Source organism: Apus apus, chromosome 15 (genome assembly GCF_020740795.1).
Source record: "Apus apus isolate bApuApu2 chromosome 15, bApuApu2.pri.cur, whole genome shotgun sequence".
Taxonomy (NCBI): domain Eukaryota; kingdom Metazoa; phylum Chordata; class Aves; order Apodiformes; family Apodidae; genus Apus; species Apus apus.
The window spans coordinates 7087482-7103295 of NC_067296.1; the positions used below are offsets into that span (position 1 = coordinate 7087482).

The following is a 15814-nucleotide window of genomic DNA, read 5'->3' on the forward strand; positions in this document are numbered from 1 at the left end:
GCATTTTATCTGTATCTGCATTAGTGGTATCTTGCCAGCAAAGGAATATCATGTGCTGCAGCGGGAAAGCATTTTTTGCTGTGTGTGGAACTGGGCACAGTTCAGCTTTGCTTGGCTCTCCAATAATGCGGATCTCTCCTTGGGGGCTGAGGGAAGCAGGAATATGCAGAATTAAGGCATTTCTGATAACCCTGGTTTCTTCTCATCCCTCTTAACGGTTGCTCTGCCTGCTCAGTGAAGTGTATCAGTCTTACAAAACTGACAGCTGTGCAATTCTGGTACTAGGAACTTTCTTGCAAAGCTGGCAGTTGGGATTACACAGCAATAACTGCCTCTTGGTTTTTTTAGACTCAAGTTGGGGAATTTCTTGGGGAAAGCAACAAGTTTAACAAGGAAGTGATGTATGCCTACGTAGACCAGCTTGATTTCTGTGGAAAAGACTTTGTCTCTGCTCTACGTATATTTCTGGAAGGTTTTCGTCTGCCTGGTGAAGCTCAGAAGATTGATAGATTAATGGAGAAGTTTGCTGCTAGATATATTGAATGCAACCAACGGTAATTCAGCCCTTTGTGTTGGATTAAGTGCCTAGAGAATGGCTGTATTGTTTGGGTACCTTAGGGCAAGGTGCAACTCACACTCCTACCAGGTCAGGAACTTCTACAGGTTTGTGTGGGGAGCAGATTTTGGTGCTGAACCCCTTCAGTTGCAAGGCAAAATAGAAGCTTTGAATGGAAAGTACAGTGATGCTGGCATGTCATTAAATTCCAGTTACTCACTAGAAGGAATTATTGGAAGAGGGAAGTCCTAAGTACATTGAATTGTCTCTGTATGGGCTGTTCTGTTTTAAACAAATGTAGATCAGTCAAGTGTAAACAACAGTAATAAGCAGTAGCAATTGCCAACGTTAAAAATAAGTGCCATAAATAGCTAAGAAGATGTTACATGTGTTTTTCCTTGCCCATTAGACCTTGAACTAAATGTGTATATGTTAATTGACATCAAGCAGTGTTGCTGTTGTTCCTAATGCAATAAACGAGCACTGAAGTTTAGCCACCTGTTGAGGCTTAATTAGTTCCCATTCCTTAGCCCAGTTGGTACAGACTGGGTTGGTTTTGCATAATTCTTTATGAAACCCTGGGAGTGAAAAATATGCTGTTCTTTAACTTTTGTAGGGTTACCCAAAGAGGGCTAATGTATAATCTTGTGGGAATGTACCTGAAAATTGCAGTAACTGCTAGTTTTCAACATTGGAAAGAAGATGCTTTTATGTTTTTTCCTTTTTTATTTGTATTTTAAAACTCCTGTGGCTTCATGTATTTCTAAAGACTAATTTCAGGCTGTTAGCTCTTCAGTTGAATGCATAACACTTCTGAGTATTTTTCTTGCATGTAGAAATAGAACTAATGGTTAGAGGGATTAGGGCTCTAAAAACCTGTTTTGTGTTTTTTCCTCCCTTAGGCAAACACTATTTGCTAGTGCTGACACTGCCTATGTTTTGGCATACTCTATTATAATGCTGACTACAGACTTGCACAGTCCACAGGTAGAAATTTAAAAAAAAACTAAACTTGTAGAAGTTCAGATTTCCCTGGAACTTGCATTCAAAATCTGATATCCAACTTCCATTATTTTTTACAGGTAAAAAATAAAATGACAAAGGAGCAATACATTAAAATGAACCGAGGAATCAATGACAGTAAAGACCTGCCAGTGGAGTATTTATCCACAATCTATGAAGAAATAGAAGGAAAGAAAATTGCAATGAAAGAGACAAAGGAATATGCAATTGCAACCAAGTGTAGTAAACCAAGTAAGAAGGAACTAGAAACTGGAAAGGCCACAGTGCTCTTGAACTGTTGCAATAATTTTCAGGATGGCACAGTGGAGTTCAGATCCCTTTTTGAAAACACCTTTGTGCAATACATAAATTGCATTTAGAATGGCTACTACAGATATTTGAAATGAAAGTGGCTCAGTTATTACTTAATACTGCTTCTTCTGTGATGGAATCATAGCTGTTTGAGTGCATCTGGCATCACTGCAGAAATACTCAGAACTAGGTTTGGGTGTGTTTTGGTTTGTGGGTTTTTTTAATGAAAGTGTGAGGGGGAAAATGGTAGAATAACTGAAAGCAAGACATACTTTACAAGTTAACTTACTGATTTTTATGTACTAGACAAAAGGTGAGGTTTTGATTTAGGTTGTTTTTCTTTTCCCCCTGTAAGTAGGGTTTTATAGTTCAGACGTTAGTAGGTGCCACAGTTCTTGTGATTAATGTTGAAGGAGAGAGGAATCAGAGCTTTGTCATGATCTGTGGTGACCTATCCTCATCCAGACCAAATACAGACTTGTGTGTATTGTACACCAGAAACCAGTATCCCCAGCTGTACTCTGCTTTTACTCAGAATAGTTGATACTGATTCAATTCTTCAACATAGTGATTTTTTTCAGTGATTTTTGTGCTGTTTGCAGCTTTCCTAGATCAAAATAGGAATGGAATTAATTTGCTTGAAACAATTTGCTTAACACATGACATATAATAAAGGGCTGAATTAGTTATTTTGTACAGAATGAAGTCTCAGGTTGGGGTGTAGGTCTGAGCGCTGGAGTTCCTTGCTTATAACCCATAACAGCCTCCTGAATTCTGGAAGATTTTTATCTTTAGATTTCATTTGCAATACCTTTATTTAACATTTTGTGATGCTCAATGCAAAGACATGGAATATACTCTTATAAAAAAGAAACCAATGCAACTCTGTGGTGTTCCCCTTAGGTGTAGCTAATGAGAAGCAGCGGAGGTTGTTGTACAACTTGGAGATGGAGCAAATGGCTAAAACAGCTAAAGCCCTCATGGAGGCAGTGAGCCATGCCAAGGCTCCTTTTACTAGTGCCACTCATCTGGATCATGTCAGGCCCATGTTCAAAGTGAGTGTGAAGTTCTCCTTGTATTTTCATTGCTAAAAGTTTTAAGTGTGGAAAATTACTATGAGGAGTTTGGTAATGCAGCAGATGGACTCTGGGGATAGATATGCTTTCAGTTACCTGGTGTTTTGGGCTAAAATTGTAATAGACTTAACTTAGTTTCTTCCTCTTCAGCTTGTATGGACTCCATTGCTGGCAGCTTACAGTGTTGGCTTGCAGAACTGTGATGACATGGAAGTTGCATCCCTTTGTTTGGAAGGAATACGCTGTGCAATTAGAATAGCCTGTATCTTTGGAATGCAGGTTAGTGCAAGACAGCATGGGGCTTGCTAAAGGTAGTGTAGGCTCTGAGAGGCAAACAACTTATACACAGAAAACAAAATATCTCATCTACTTTCTTGAAATGTTAAAATAAAATATTGCCATCTTAGTTTACTTTGTTTTAATGTCTTGATATCATCAAGCTTTTCTTCAGTGCTGCTTGCCTTGTTATTTCTGAGTCTTCCATTAAGAGCATTTGCTAAAAGATACCCTCCTCTCCTTGAGCAGGAAAGTGCTCCGATAGTGCCTATAATAGATAGGAGGAAAGTGGTGTAGGCTTGTGGGCAAGTGGCTTTCTCTAGCTCATCAGGAACTTGATTATGATGCTTGATTCTCTGTCTTGCAGCTTGAACGAGATGCTTACGTACAGGCCCTTGCTCGTTTTTCCTTGTTGACTGCCAGTTCCAGCATCACAGAAATGAAACAGAAGAACATTGATACCATTAAGACACTTATTACAGTTGCTCACACAGATGGCAACTATCTTGGGAACTCTTGGCATGAGGTACATTTTTTATTAGTTTAAATACTGCAACTATGTTGTCCTTCTGAAAACTTGCAGGATTTTGTTATTGTTCTACTTTCAGTCTTTAGTAGCTGCACTTAGCTCTCAGCATGCGTCAAACCTTCAAAATGTGGATGAAGTGCATTATTTTGTTAATGGAGTTTCTTATATATGTGTGTGTATAAAACAATGCACTGCATTTTTTTGGCAGACCCTATAAATACTGTGTGGTGAATACTCTGTTTTTGTGGGTGCTTTTGATTTGGAACTAAAACCTTATGAAAAATCTCATTTGACTTTAGAGAATTCTGCACAGAAACTGTTGTATTCTTGTTCATGTAAGCAAAAATATTCTAGCTTATAGGTCCAGACTTGTCTGTGCAGTGCAGTGTTTGGCAACATTTACACTATGATTACATTAAAAACTAGGGCTAAAATAACTTGGTGGGCAATAATAAGGATAGGCTATCAGGACCATATATGTTTTCTTAATGCATATTTTCCAGGAGATTTATAATCAGATTTAAATCTGTGCTGCTGATAAAAGGAGCACTCCTGATGCATTATGTTCTCTGGCTTCAGGCTTTGGCTATGTGATAGCATGAGCCAAAAGGTGCACAAGCTGACAAATTACTTGGACCTGGCTTACAGCACACCCTCACAAACACTTGAGCAAGTCTGAGGGATGTTGCAGTGGGCAAGTAAGAAAGAAGAGAGAATCAATTCTGTGTTGGCAAGGCACAATTTTGGCATTTTCACTGTATGTTGGAACATTGTTACTCAAAGTGGTCACTGCAATAATTCAGTCTCTTCATCTCTTTGGAATAATGAACTCTCTAGAAGGTCAACTCCAAGTTATTTATAGTTTTGGAAGTTGATGCTATGAGAAGTAATAAAAAGGTTTCCTACAGTAGTTATAGATCCAAGTTAGATTTTTGGGTACTGTTTATTTTTTTCTTGTGTTGGAATGATTCATGGCAGTGGGTGATCTTGAATGAATCACTCAACTTCATTTCCAGTTATATTATTCATGTTTCAGGTACCAAAACTCTTACTGTTGTCAAAGTTGTTTTAAAGGCTAGAGAACCTGGAAAGGCTATAAATATTAAATATAAATATATGTTAGGAATAAAATATGACAGTGTCCTGAACCACAATGTTTAAATATTTTTGCTTTTAGATCTTGAAATGTATTAGCCAGCTGGAACTAGCACAACTTATAGGAACAGGAGTGAAAACTCGGTATTTATCTGGCTCTGGGCGTGAAAGGGAAGGAAGCATTAAAGGCTATTCCTCTGGAGGGGAAGAGTTTATGGGCCTGGGATTAGGTAAGACTAAACATCTTGGACTTGAGAGATGCACGTGTAAATAAAGCTCAGTGTTGTAAGATATTCAAATATATTTACTTGCTTCCAGAGGAAGCTATATTGGATTAAGGAAACTTAAAAAAATAAACCCATATATTTCAAGATGTATTTGTGATTACCAGTTCTGTTCTAACTTTGGAATTGGGTTAAACTATTTAACAAAGCTCCTCCAGATTTATTTGTTAGAATATATTGTTGTCAGAGCTGGTTTATGATACTTACTAAGTCAAGGTTTTGTTACCAGTATTATAGTTTCTTTTTATGCTCTTCATTTTTTAAATTATTTTTTTAAACAGTAAAAACAGAAGCTGTTTCTCTTTCGGAATTTGTAGATCTTTAACTGGTTTTTCAAAGGAGTTTCTTATATCTACATGCTGGGCTTGCTGTTCCAGTTTCTATTGTTCCTGCAGTAGGTGCAAGAAACAAACCTTCAATTTTAAGCTAGAAGTTAAAGGGACAAGGAAAGTTGTCCTAATCTTTGGAAAACTGTCAAGGAAACCTTTTAATCGGAACATACTCTGGAGTTGATGCTATACACGATGATGCTGAATATTACAGGACAATGCCCAGCCTATAACTACTTGTATCTGACTTAGAGTTCATATTTTAAAACAATGTTTTATCATTTCCAATCTTATTAACAGCATTATGTCATGTTAACTTAATAAACATGATGGTCAAAACACAATGCCCTAAGGGAAAAAAGCCATCCCTCTTACTGGATGTTTAATTTTGTAAAAATCTGGCACAGATCTGGCAAGGGCACCATCTGCTCTATATAGATGACAAGCTAATTGGAATCTGGAGTACCTTTTCTATGTCTACTTGTATATAATTGGGGTTAATACAAAGTAGCAATTTCCTGATGCTAAATACTGGTTTTTAATGGGTTTTATTGCAGGTAACTTCGTTGGGAGTGGAGCTGATAAACGGCACATGGCGAGCATTCAGGAGTCAGTGGGAGAGACCAGCTCGCAAAGTGTAGTTGTGGCAGTAGACAGGTACTGAGAATATAATCTATTTCTGGGGAAAATGTGTCTTGAAGTTACTGACCATCCTTACTTTATATACAGGCTTTGACAGGGGCTTTTGTTCTTGAAGCCTTTCTCTAGGGAGAAAGATACTGATAATTAGATGCTTTCTCTGGATCCAATAAGTATATCTCTTCAGGCATGTAATATTCACAAGAGAAAGACTATCATTGAATAGCAGTCTAACAAAGGTGTGTTGTGAGAAGGAGCACTGTGTGTATGCATGTGTTTTTATGCCTTTTCTTTGGAATGAGCCAGTGAAGACCAGAATTAGGTTGGTATTATAGAACTTTGTTTACAATTGTATCTGATAACTGTCTCTAGCTTATCTATATGTGTTCCAGGTATCTGGGTTTCCTTATTTTCTTTTTTCTTTTTTCCTTTTTTTTAACGTAGTCTGAACAGGACAGGTATCTGAAATCAATAAATGCCCTTATCCTAATCAATCATGCAATTTTCATTGACCTTGTGAGCTTCAGCATTTCTCTAGTTGCTGTTCTTAGCTCTTTATTCATTAGTTGCTGCATTCCTGTCTAAATCATTATCTTTCTCATCGGTCCTTTAAGATGTTGTCTAAAGAGATTCTTCTGTCATAAACCATATGTTGGAAGGGGACTTCTTAATACCTTTTTATACTGGAACTGCTGGGCAAGTCTGTAGAATCATACACACAGACTTGTAGTATGTCTTGTAACAAATGTCAAACATATCAAAGTCTGAACGGTTTGGAAATATTCTCCCCTAAGCAGTGTTCTAAATTAACCACTGTCAGTGGTCTAAACTCCTCTCAAGATTCTGATGGGGAAAGGGGACAATGGTGCATCTACAGTCTTTCAGTCCTCTGTTTTGATGGCCACAACTTACTCTTGAATTGTGTAAAGATCAAGCAGGTGGCTGGCATCCAGTGAAGTCTTGCAGCAAAGCTTTCTTCATGTCTCTTTATTTTCCCTATGAATTCTAACATACTGTCACCCAAGTGAGTGTTCCAGCACGACTTGCCCCGGATAAAATAGAGCCTCTGCCTGTTCCTGCAGTGGGCAGGAGCTTAGTAGACTGACTTGTAGCACAGAAGAGGATGCTTAGACCAAGACAAGGGCAGGAACTGCTGCCAAGGAGTAAGAATAAAACAGTTGCAGAGTTCAAGGCATGGAGAATTGTGAAGTACCTCCAGGAGATGTGCTGACATTTGCCTACAGCACTAAGATGTGTGATTGACTCTTGTGGATGTGCAGCTAAAACTGCAACTCGTTTATTTGTTCCATAGGATATTTACCGGATCAACTAGGCTGGATGGAAATGCGATAGGTATGTATGCTGATTGTTTGGGGGGGTTACAGGAACTCTTGCAATGTACTATCTTGAACTTACACGACTCTTTTAATGTTTAGTTGACTTTGTGAGATGGCTGTGTGCTGTGTCCATGGACGAGCTGGCTTCCCCCCACCACCCACGCATGTTCAGCCTGCAGAAGATAGTGGAGATCTCGTATTACAACATGAATCGCATTAGGCTGCAGTGGTCAAGGATCTGGCATGTGATTGGAGATCACTTCAATAAGGTATTTTTAAAACCAAGTTACAGAACATACATAAATAGCAGGAATTCTTTAATCAGCTTTTTACTTTTATTTTCTTAGTGGTGTATGTTGTGATATTTATAAAAAAACAATCCATTAAGGCACCTAAAGGAAGCACCTATTTAAAAATCTAAAGTGTATAAATAAAAATGGACATGTTTATGGGAATTACATTAAATCACTTCATTATACAATTCTGTATTTGTAATTTTTCTGTATGTCACTGTCTTTCTAACCAAATGCCAAGTTAGTTTTCCTCTAAAATATACATGGATGATCCTGAAACAACAAAGTTGTTTTCCTTAGGAAACTCTACCATGTTTGGGTGGGGTTTCTTTAATTTAAGATTTTTTTGTTGTTATTTTTTTAGTGTCTAGGTGGCTATTATAGTTGTACACTTGTTACATGGAAAATCCATGGGTCTCTTTAATTGGATCAAGTGACTGTGAGAGCCCTTTCCAAAAGTAATCCCCTGTCTTCTAAATATCTGAAAACTAGAACATGCAAGCCATTTGTAGTGGACAGACAAGAAACTTGAATTTGTTACTCATGTAAGTAATACTTTAGCTGGTGTTTGAAAACATGCTTTTATTCTAGGTTGGATGTAACCCTAATGAAGATGTTGCCATCTTTGCAGTGGACTCATTAAGGCAGCTGTCTATGAAGTTTCTTGAGAAGGGAGAGTTAGCCAACTTCCGCTTCCAGAAAGACTTCCTAAGGCCTTTTGAGCATATTATGAAGAAAAACAGGTGTGATGCACTATTGTCCTACTTAAAGATGTTGCTTGCTGTGGGTTAAACTATTGTGTACGTAGAAGTGGCAGTCACTTTGTGCCAGTGTAAAATGGTGCCACTTGTGCAAGTCTTACTTTCCTTTGATTTTTGCTTTAAGATCTCCAACTATTCGGGACATGGTGATCCGCTGCATTGCTCAGATGGTGAACTCTCAAGCTGGTAATATTCGTTCAGGCTGGAAGAATATCTTTGCAGTCTTTCATCAAGCAGCATCAGACCATGATGGGAATATTGTAGAGCTGGCCTTTCAGACTACAGCACACATAGTTAGTAAGTAATGTTTGACAGATGGAAGTACCCAAATTTTTTTAACTGCTGTGATTGTGGTTCAAAAGGCCTATCTGAATAAGACTCTTGTATTTACAGGTAAATAAACACAAGATCTTGCAGCCATGCTGTTTCAACTCTGCAGCTAGGTCTTACTTGCAGTCTTCTGATTGCCACAGACAGGAAAAACTACATGTAGTTATCCTGCTGTAGACCTCCTCAAGTCTGGAATAGCTTTAATAAGTTTGTATGTTGCCCCATCTGTCACAATAAGTTGTTTTGGATTAATCAATGCATTTAATGAACTTCCCTGCTAATTCAGTATCATATGGTAGGAATCGGAAAGCTTCAGATTCTGATAGGTAACTGCTTGTAGAGTTTGGTTCAAACAGCTCACCTGCTCTAGAAGTGCATTTGAACAACACACTACTGCCAATTTCAAGAGAAGACAACCAACTCCAGCATTTCTGTAGTGGCATTCAATATTGAGCATAGCTTTTGTAAATGTCCCAAAACTACCCTCTTCCCATTAAGCAGCTTGTGGAGGGAAAGCTGTGGACAGTAGTAATAAATGCAAATAGTGACAAAGTTCTTTTTGCTAACTTTTGAATTACATAGATTTTGGGAGCTGCAGTTTGTTCAAAAGCTTGTACACATTGGGTTTGTTTTGTATTTAGTCTGTTCCTTAAGTCTGAAATCTAACTGCTTTTTACTTTCTTGCTACAGAATATAATTACAAGTTAGTTAATTTATATACATTTAGGTAACTTTGTTAACAGCAGAGAAATTAACATCAAGCTTTATCCTATTATATCTAAATATTTAAAGAGTTTTGGGTTGCATATCCTGTGGGAGGAAACTGAACCATGTAAGAAGCTGTGAAATAATCCTAAATTATAAAATAGGTAATTATCCAACCTGAGAAAATGTGACACTGGCAAATTTTGGTGGTGAGGTGGGATGGGGAAGAACGTAAGGGAAGAGAGAGAACCATATTTAATCTTGATGATCTGGTCTTTTCATGCTTGTCCATTCGGCAGTGATACACTACCAGTGGCTGGTATCTGTCCATCAATGCCAATTCATCCATGGATTTCCATATCAGTAAATTTTTTAAAGTGTATTTGTTTGTTCTTCACAGCAAACATTTTCCAACAGCACTTTCCAGCAGCGATTGACTCATTTCAGGATGCAGTAAAATGTCTTTCTGAGTTTGCCTGTAACGTTGCATTTCCGGACACCAGCATGGAGGCCATTAGACTTATTCGATACTGTGCAAAATATGTTTCAGAAAGACCACAGGTATTTTCTTTTTATTTTTCCCTTTGTGTATTCTTACACTGTCTTCTACTGTTAAACTGATCTTGTTAAACTAATCTTGTAACTAAGAAATAGTTTTCAGACTCAAACTTCAGTCTCCCAGCAGCAAATTTTTCAGCTTATTGAGAATTAGGAGTCATCTTGGTTTTATGTAAGCAGTAAACTAGGGCTAATTAAAAAAATGTAAATCTCATCAGTCCAAATTGGAAATAACTGAATTAAATAGCCCCTTTTTCCTATAGTGTTAGGATGACTTGGAATACTACTTGTTCTGCACTAATGCCTAGTTAAATTGGTTGCAAACATGCATATTTTTCCACATCAGTCTACTCTGTAAATACTTAATATAACAATAATTTTGCTGAAAAGAGCCTGTAATTGCAGGTGCATGTTCCAATTGCAGGGTGTACATGCTGCATCCAGTATGCCAGAAAAGTATAGTACATGCCAAACTTACAATTCTTTATTACCTATGTTTATATAATTGTTGCCTGTCACTGTTCAACTTGCTTCCTAAAATGCAAACCTGTGCAACTTTTAGCAGAACTTATGAAAAATACTTAAATCTGTTTTACTTTTTTTCTTCCAGTATATTCACAAATAGTTGTCTCAGATTTATACTCGTATTTTACAGGATTTGAGTGTTACAGTAGGAACTAAGACTAATAAGTGTGTGCATGCCACTAACAGTATCTAAATCTGTCAGATTTAAATATTTCTGAGATTATTTGGTTTTTTTAAAGTCTCTTTTTTCCTGCTCGCCTCCAAGGTATTAAGAGAATACACGAGTGATGACATGAATGTTGCTCCTGGGGACAGAGTGTGGGTCAGAGGATGGTTTCCCATTTTATTTGAACTTTCTTGTATCATCAATCGTTGCAAATTAGATGTTCGGACAAGGTAATAAAGCTTTTATTTTGGGTTTTTTAAATTATTATTCAGTTAATTAAGAGATCACAGGTATGCATTTTAACATATTTTCCTTTATTTGTTTGGGTTTGTTTATAGAGGCTTAACAGTCATGTTTGAAATAATGAAGAGTTATGGCCATACCTTTGAAAAGCACTGGTGGCAAGATCTGTTCAGAATTGTGTTTCGGATTTTTGATAATATGAAACTCCCTGAACAACAAACAGAGGTAAAAATAAAAGCCAGAAAAGGTTGAGTTGTTTTTTTTTAAGAACTCCAACAGTCAAGGCAGCAGTTTGTGTTGTTTGTCTTGTCAGTGTATTTCCACCCCCTACAGCCCCAAATATAATGATATGTTGTTGTATTCTGTGATATGTAAGAAACTTGTCATTTTGCCCAGTGACCTATCTGCCTGTTCTGTCTGAGTGTTTTCAAGGAGAATATTCACAACTTGTAAAAATGTATAGTTTTCTGATCAGTATTCCTGTGGCCAACTAAATGCTTCTGAGAAGACAGCAGCAGCAGTGAGGCTTTGGAGTTGTATCTATGCTCTCTCCTCAGAGGCCGTGTCCTGTGTTGAACAGCCGTGCATAAGCCAAGTGCTCTCACCACAGAAGCACCCACATACAAACCAAGACTTTTCTTTTTTTTCTCATAGAAATCTGAATGGATGACCACTACATGCAACCATGCACTTTATGCAATCTGTGATGTATTTACACAGTTTTATGAAGCTTTAAATGAGATCCTTCTTCCTGACATACTTGCACAGTTACACTGGTGTGTAAAACAAGGTAGCTTATTTGCTTGTATCTTTTGATTTATGTATTTCTTAAATTCTCATTACTTGAGAAGGGCAAAGTTGACTGAATTTGGGAAGAATAAATCTATCGTTAGGACAATATGTAATAGAAGGATGCAGTATCTTAAATCTTGGAGCATCATTCTATTTAATCAGTTAGGCATCTTTACTGCTAATGTGTTAATAATGAGTTTATGATGCTATTGTGACAGAGCAAAAGCTTTTAAAGGATTGTGTTAATCTGCCAACAACTTTCTCCTTTTGACTGCATGGATAAAATACCTCATTTATTTACACACATCTATTAATGTATGCATTCTGATTTTTCCTTTTTTCTTTTTTCTTCTGCCATCCTCCCCTCCACCTCTTCTCAAGCATCTAGTACTTTTAGATAAGACTTTCTAAAGAATGTGTTTTCATTTAGACTGCAATTCTTATGCCTGAAATCCTGCATATTGCTATCATGGAATGTGGAAGGCAACTACCTTGCAGGAAATCTTAATTTTCTGATTGGTGCTTCTCCTTCCTTTGTCTCACTGTATGCTTCCTTTCTGCTTCTCTGCAGTCCTTTTTCTTCCCTGTTTGGTTTTCAATCTCATGAAGTCTATTTGGAAACATTTTTTTTAGTTCAGTAGGTTCTTAAACTTGATATAATTGAAATATAGTTTATAAGTAGGTTTTGGCCTAAGATACCATGCATTTCAAAATACTGATAAAAATGTTTAATGGAGTAGTAATAGTGAATGTTTGTTTTTTCATTGAAATTGTAGAAGCTGATAAATATGGAATATTTCTTTAACAGATAATGAGCAGTTGGCTAGATCAGGTACAAACTGCCTAGAAAACCTGGTAATACTCAATGGACAGAAATTCAGCCCTGAAGTCTGGGGCCAGACATGCAATTGTATGCTGGAAATCTTCAAAACTACTATTCCTCATGTGTAAGTTAATAAACTTCATTCTCATACTAATTCCCTATTCCAGAGAAATAATATTTATCTTTTTTTTTTTTTTTTTTACTTTTTTACTTTGTGAAGCTTGCTGACATGGAGGCCGGCAGGAATGGATGAAGATTCATCTGAAAAACCCTTGGTAAGAGGGTTCAGTCTAAGACACTAACAGGGTTTTGTGTTAGGTTAGCTTTGAAAATATTTTATTGTAGTAAATACGGTTGGCAACAAATACTGGAATCAACATTGGTGTGTATTTGGTGTCATTGTAAAATAAGATAAAGAATGGATGCAGGAAGCCTTTGAAGGTTAGTGAAGTAATCTGAAAACTGATAGCTGATGGTAGTTAGTGTTATGGATTGCTAGAATTGTTTTGCATTCTTTTCTAGGATTTAGACCTAGATCACCAGTCTTTAAGCAGCATGGATAAAAATGCTTCAGAAAGAGGACAAAGTCAATTTTCAAATCCAACAGATGACAGCTGGAAAGGTGGTCCTTATACAAGTATGGAAAACATTCAGGTTTATTAAATGAACTTTTATAGCCACTTTTACTCCACTTCTGTAATTCTGTAGGGCAAGTTTTGGGGAATTTAAACTTGGGGTACATCTTTACAGCTTGTGTTTATGCCTTGCAGAGAAACTTTCTCTGAGATAATTCACAGGATCACTAAATACCCAAATGCCTAATAGTAATGAAAAGTTTTGCTAGCCCCTTTAAATGAATTGTTTAAGTTTGCTTCTGAATCTTGTATTGCTTCATTTAATTAGACCAGAAACTATTTGCTGGCCTCCTTATAAAGTGTGTGGTACAGCTGGAGTTGATACAGACCATCGATAACATAGTGTTCTATCCAGCAACAAGCAAGAAGGAAGATGCTGAGCACATGGCTGCAGCTCAGGTACCATCAGACTAATTTCTAATCTTGTGGCAGTAAAGTACAGACTATCCAATGCTCTGAAGTGTTTACAAAATAGAGTATATAGTCTCTTCCTTTTTCTAACTCTCAGCAACACCCTGAATGTGTCGCTACTCTGAATCTGTGATATTTTGACTGCCTCCTTGTGTTCCCTTGCAGTCTGCCTGTTGGATTATTATAATTGCATTGCCATTAATTTTTTTATCAATAGAATATATTATCAGTTTTTATAATAAATGCGTACACATCAAGAATATTTTTAGTTTGGGTCAAGCATTCTTTTCTGTTGTTTACTCTGCGCATCTTCGTTTAGCCACAGTTGAGGCTTTGCTTAGTCTCTAGATGTTTACACAGCAGGAGATGCAGAAGTTGAACTTTAGCAAAGTTAATGGTCAAGATTAAACTCATTAACTGCCTCAGAGAGGTCCTTGTCCCTGAAAATTCTGATTCTAGGGAATGGTGCAAGGTGACTTTTTCTTGGCTATGTTAATAAAGCCCTAAGCTAGACATTTGGGTTAGTGCATTTGAGTAGTGTTTTGCAGACAGTGTTGTTAAATTCCTAATGAAATTAGTGATTAGCTAATATTGACCAATTGTAATGAAACTTGACATTGGCCAGATGGGGAATTTCTGTGCTGTGCAACTTTTAAACTTGCACTATTTTTGTGGTTCATTTTGGTGTTCAGAATTCAGCAGACCTACTGAGTCAGCTTCTAGAGGAGAGGAAATGCTTTGTTGTATTGCTATGACTTCTTTATGCCTTGATAAAGGAGGTTCTTCCCTTGTTCTTGATTATTGTTTTTTTCTTACCAATAACTAGGGTAGAACATAACTTCTCTCTTTTAAAGTATCCTGCTGAAAAGAGTGCAACTCTGATACTTGACAGAATCATTCTGCTGTGTTTTATTGGACTAATACTTCAGTTGTATCTAAAAATGGAATCTGGAGTTGGTGGGATATGATATGTGAAGTATCAAAGTCTTAAGCTTATATAAAAATAACATTATTGACACTTCCCTCTCTCCCCCCCTCTCCCTTCCTCCCCACCTTAGCGAGATGCATTGGATGCAGATATCCACATTGACACAGAAGATCAAGGAATGTATAAATACATGTCTTCACATCACCTCTTTAAGTTACTAGATTGTCTGCAAGAATCTCATTCATTTTCAAAAGCCTTTAATTCAAATTATGAACAACGAACTGTGTTATGGAGAGCAGGTAAGGCTTTCATTTTTAGTTTGAATGCAAATACTGAGCTCCATTTATAGCTTCAGCAACTGAGATACAAACATGTAACACTGCAGTAATCTGTGTGGTTGATCTGACAAGTGTTGCATGCTTCTATTACTTGTCTCCTTCCTGGTGACCTGAATAATTCTGTTTGCAAAACTACCTGAGTTTTTTATTAAAGTAGAGCTACACAGTTGGTACTACTGTAGTTATATAACTTTATAAATAAATTTGGCCTCAATGAAAATCAAGGGGGAGGAAACATGATCTGGACAAGAATACCTCACTAGTGGAGGTATTGCTGATAAACTTTACCTCTTGACTAGTAACTACAAATGTTCCTTCCCGCCCTATGTGTAACTGATTTCTAGGGTTCAAGGGCAAATCCAAACCCAACCTCTTAAAACAAGAGACCAGCAGCTTGGCTTGTTGCTTGAGAATACTCTTCCGAATGTATGTGGATGAAAACCGCCGAGAGTCCTGGGATGCCATCCAGCAACGGCTGCTCAGGTGAGAGAAGCAGGTTGAGTTCTGGGGTGTTGTGTGCAGCCAGCATGCTGCATCCCTGGGTACAGCTGTCCCATTTTTAATTGCCGAGCAGAGTATACAAAAGGTGGATGGATGGGTGGCCACTCATGATTAAATCTAGCAATTAATCTAGCAATAAGGACGCAATCCACTTGGATTAAATGAAACACCTTCTTGATTGACATGAACTTTCCTTTACAAAAGTGGTAAAGGAATTTACTCAGATTCACATCTGAGTAAAAAATGATATTTAGAAGTATAGTAGGTTACAGTAATCCAAACAGTGCAGTATAAGCTGCTGTATACCTGGAACTTAGGGAAATATAGAAAATAATGCTCAATAAATGTAACATATATTGGGGTCACCTTT

At 37.2% G+C, this 15814-nt stretch overlaps 1 protein-coding gene across 1 annotated transcript in view; it reads left to right on the forward strand.

The window, feature by feature from the left end:
• ARFGEF2 (ADP ribosylation factor guanine nucleotide exchange factor 2) overlaps positions 1 to 15814 on the forward strand; it is a 36829-nt gene that overhangs the window by 16034 nt on the left and 4981 nt on the right. The window contains exons 16-37 of the mRNA XM_051632818.1: positions 349 to 554; positions 1459 to 1543; positions 1639 to 1810; positions 2774 to 2925; positions 3097 to 3225; positions 3590 to 3748; positions 4929 to 5076; positions 6017 to 6116; positions 7411 to 7451; positions 7535 to 7704; positions 8320 to 8471; positions 8614 to 8786; positions 9925 to 10085; positions 10873 to 11003; positions 11112 to 11241; positions 11671 to 11806; positions 12617 to 12755; positions 12852 to 12906; positions 13154 to 13268; positions 13535 to 13665; positions 14736 to 14904; positions 15288 to 15426. Coding sequence (XP_051488778.1) covers positions 349 to 554; positions 1459 to 1543; positions 1639 to 1810; positions 2774 to 2925; positions 3097 to 3225; positions 3590 to 3748; positions 4929 to 5076; positions 6017 to 6116; positions 7411 to 7451; positions 7535 to 7704; positions 8320 to 8471; positions 8614 to 8786; positions 9925 to 10085; positions 10873 to 11003; positions 11112 to 11241; positions 11671 to 11806; positions 12617 to 12755; positions 12852 to 12906; positions 13154 to 13268; positions 13535 to 13665; positions 14736 to 14904; positions 15288 to 15426 — 2993 coding nt within the window. The remainder of the gene's footprint in view (positions 1 to 348; positions 555 to 1458; positions 1544 to 1638; positions 1811 to 2773; positions 2926 to 3096; positions 3226 to 3589; positions 3749 to 4928; positions 5077 to 6016; positions 6117 to 7410; positions 7452 to 7534; positions 7705 to 8319; positions 8472 to 8613; positions 8787 to 9924; positions 10086 to 10872; positions 11004 to 11111; positions 11242 to 11670; positions 11807 to 12616; positions 12756 to 12851; positions 12907 to 13153; positions 13269 to 13534; positions 13666 to 14735; positions 14905 to 15287; positions 15427 to 15814) is intronic.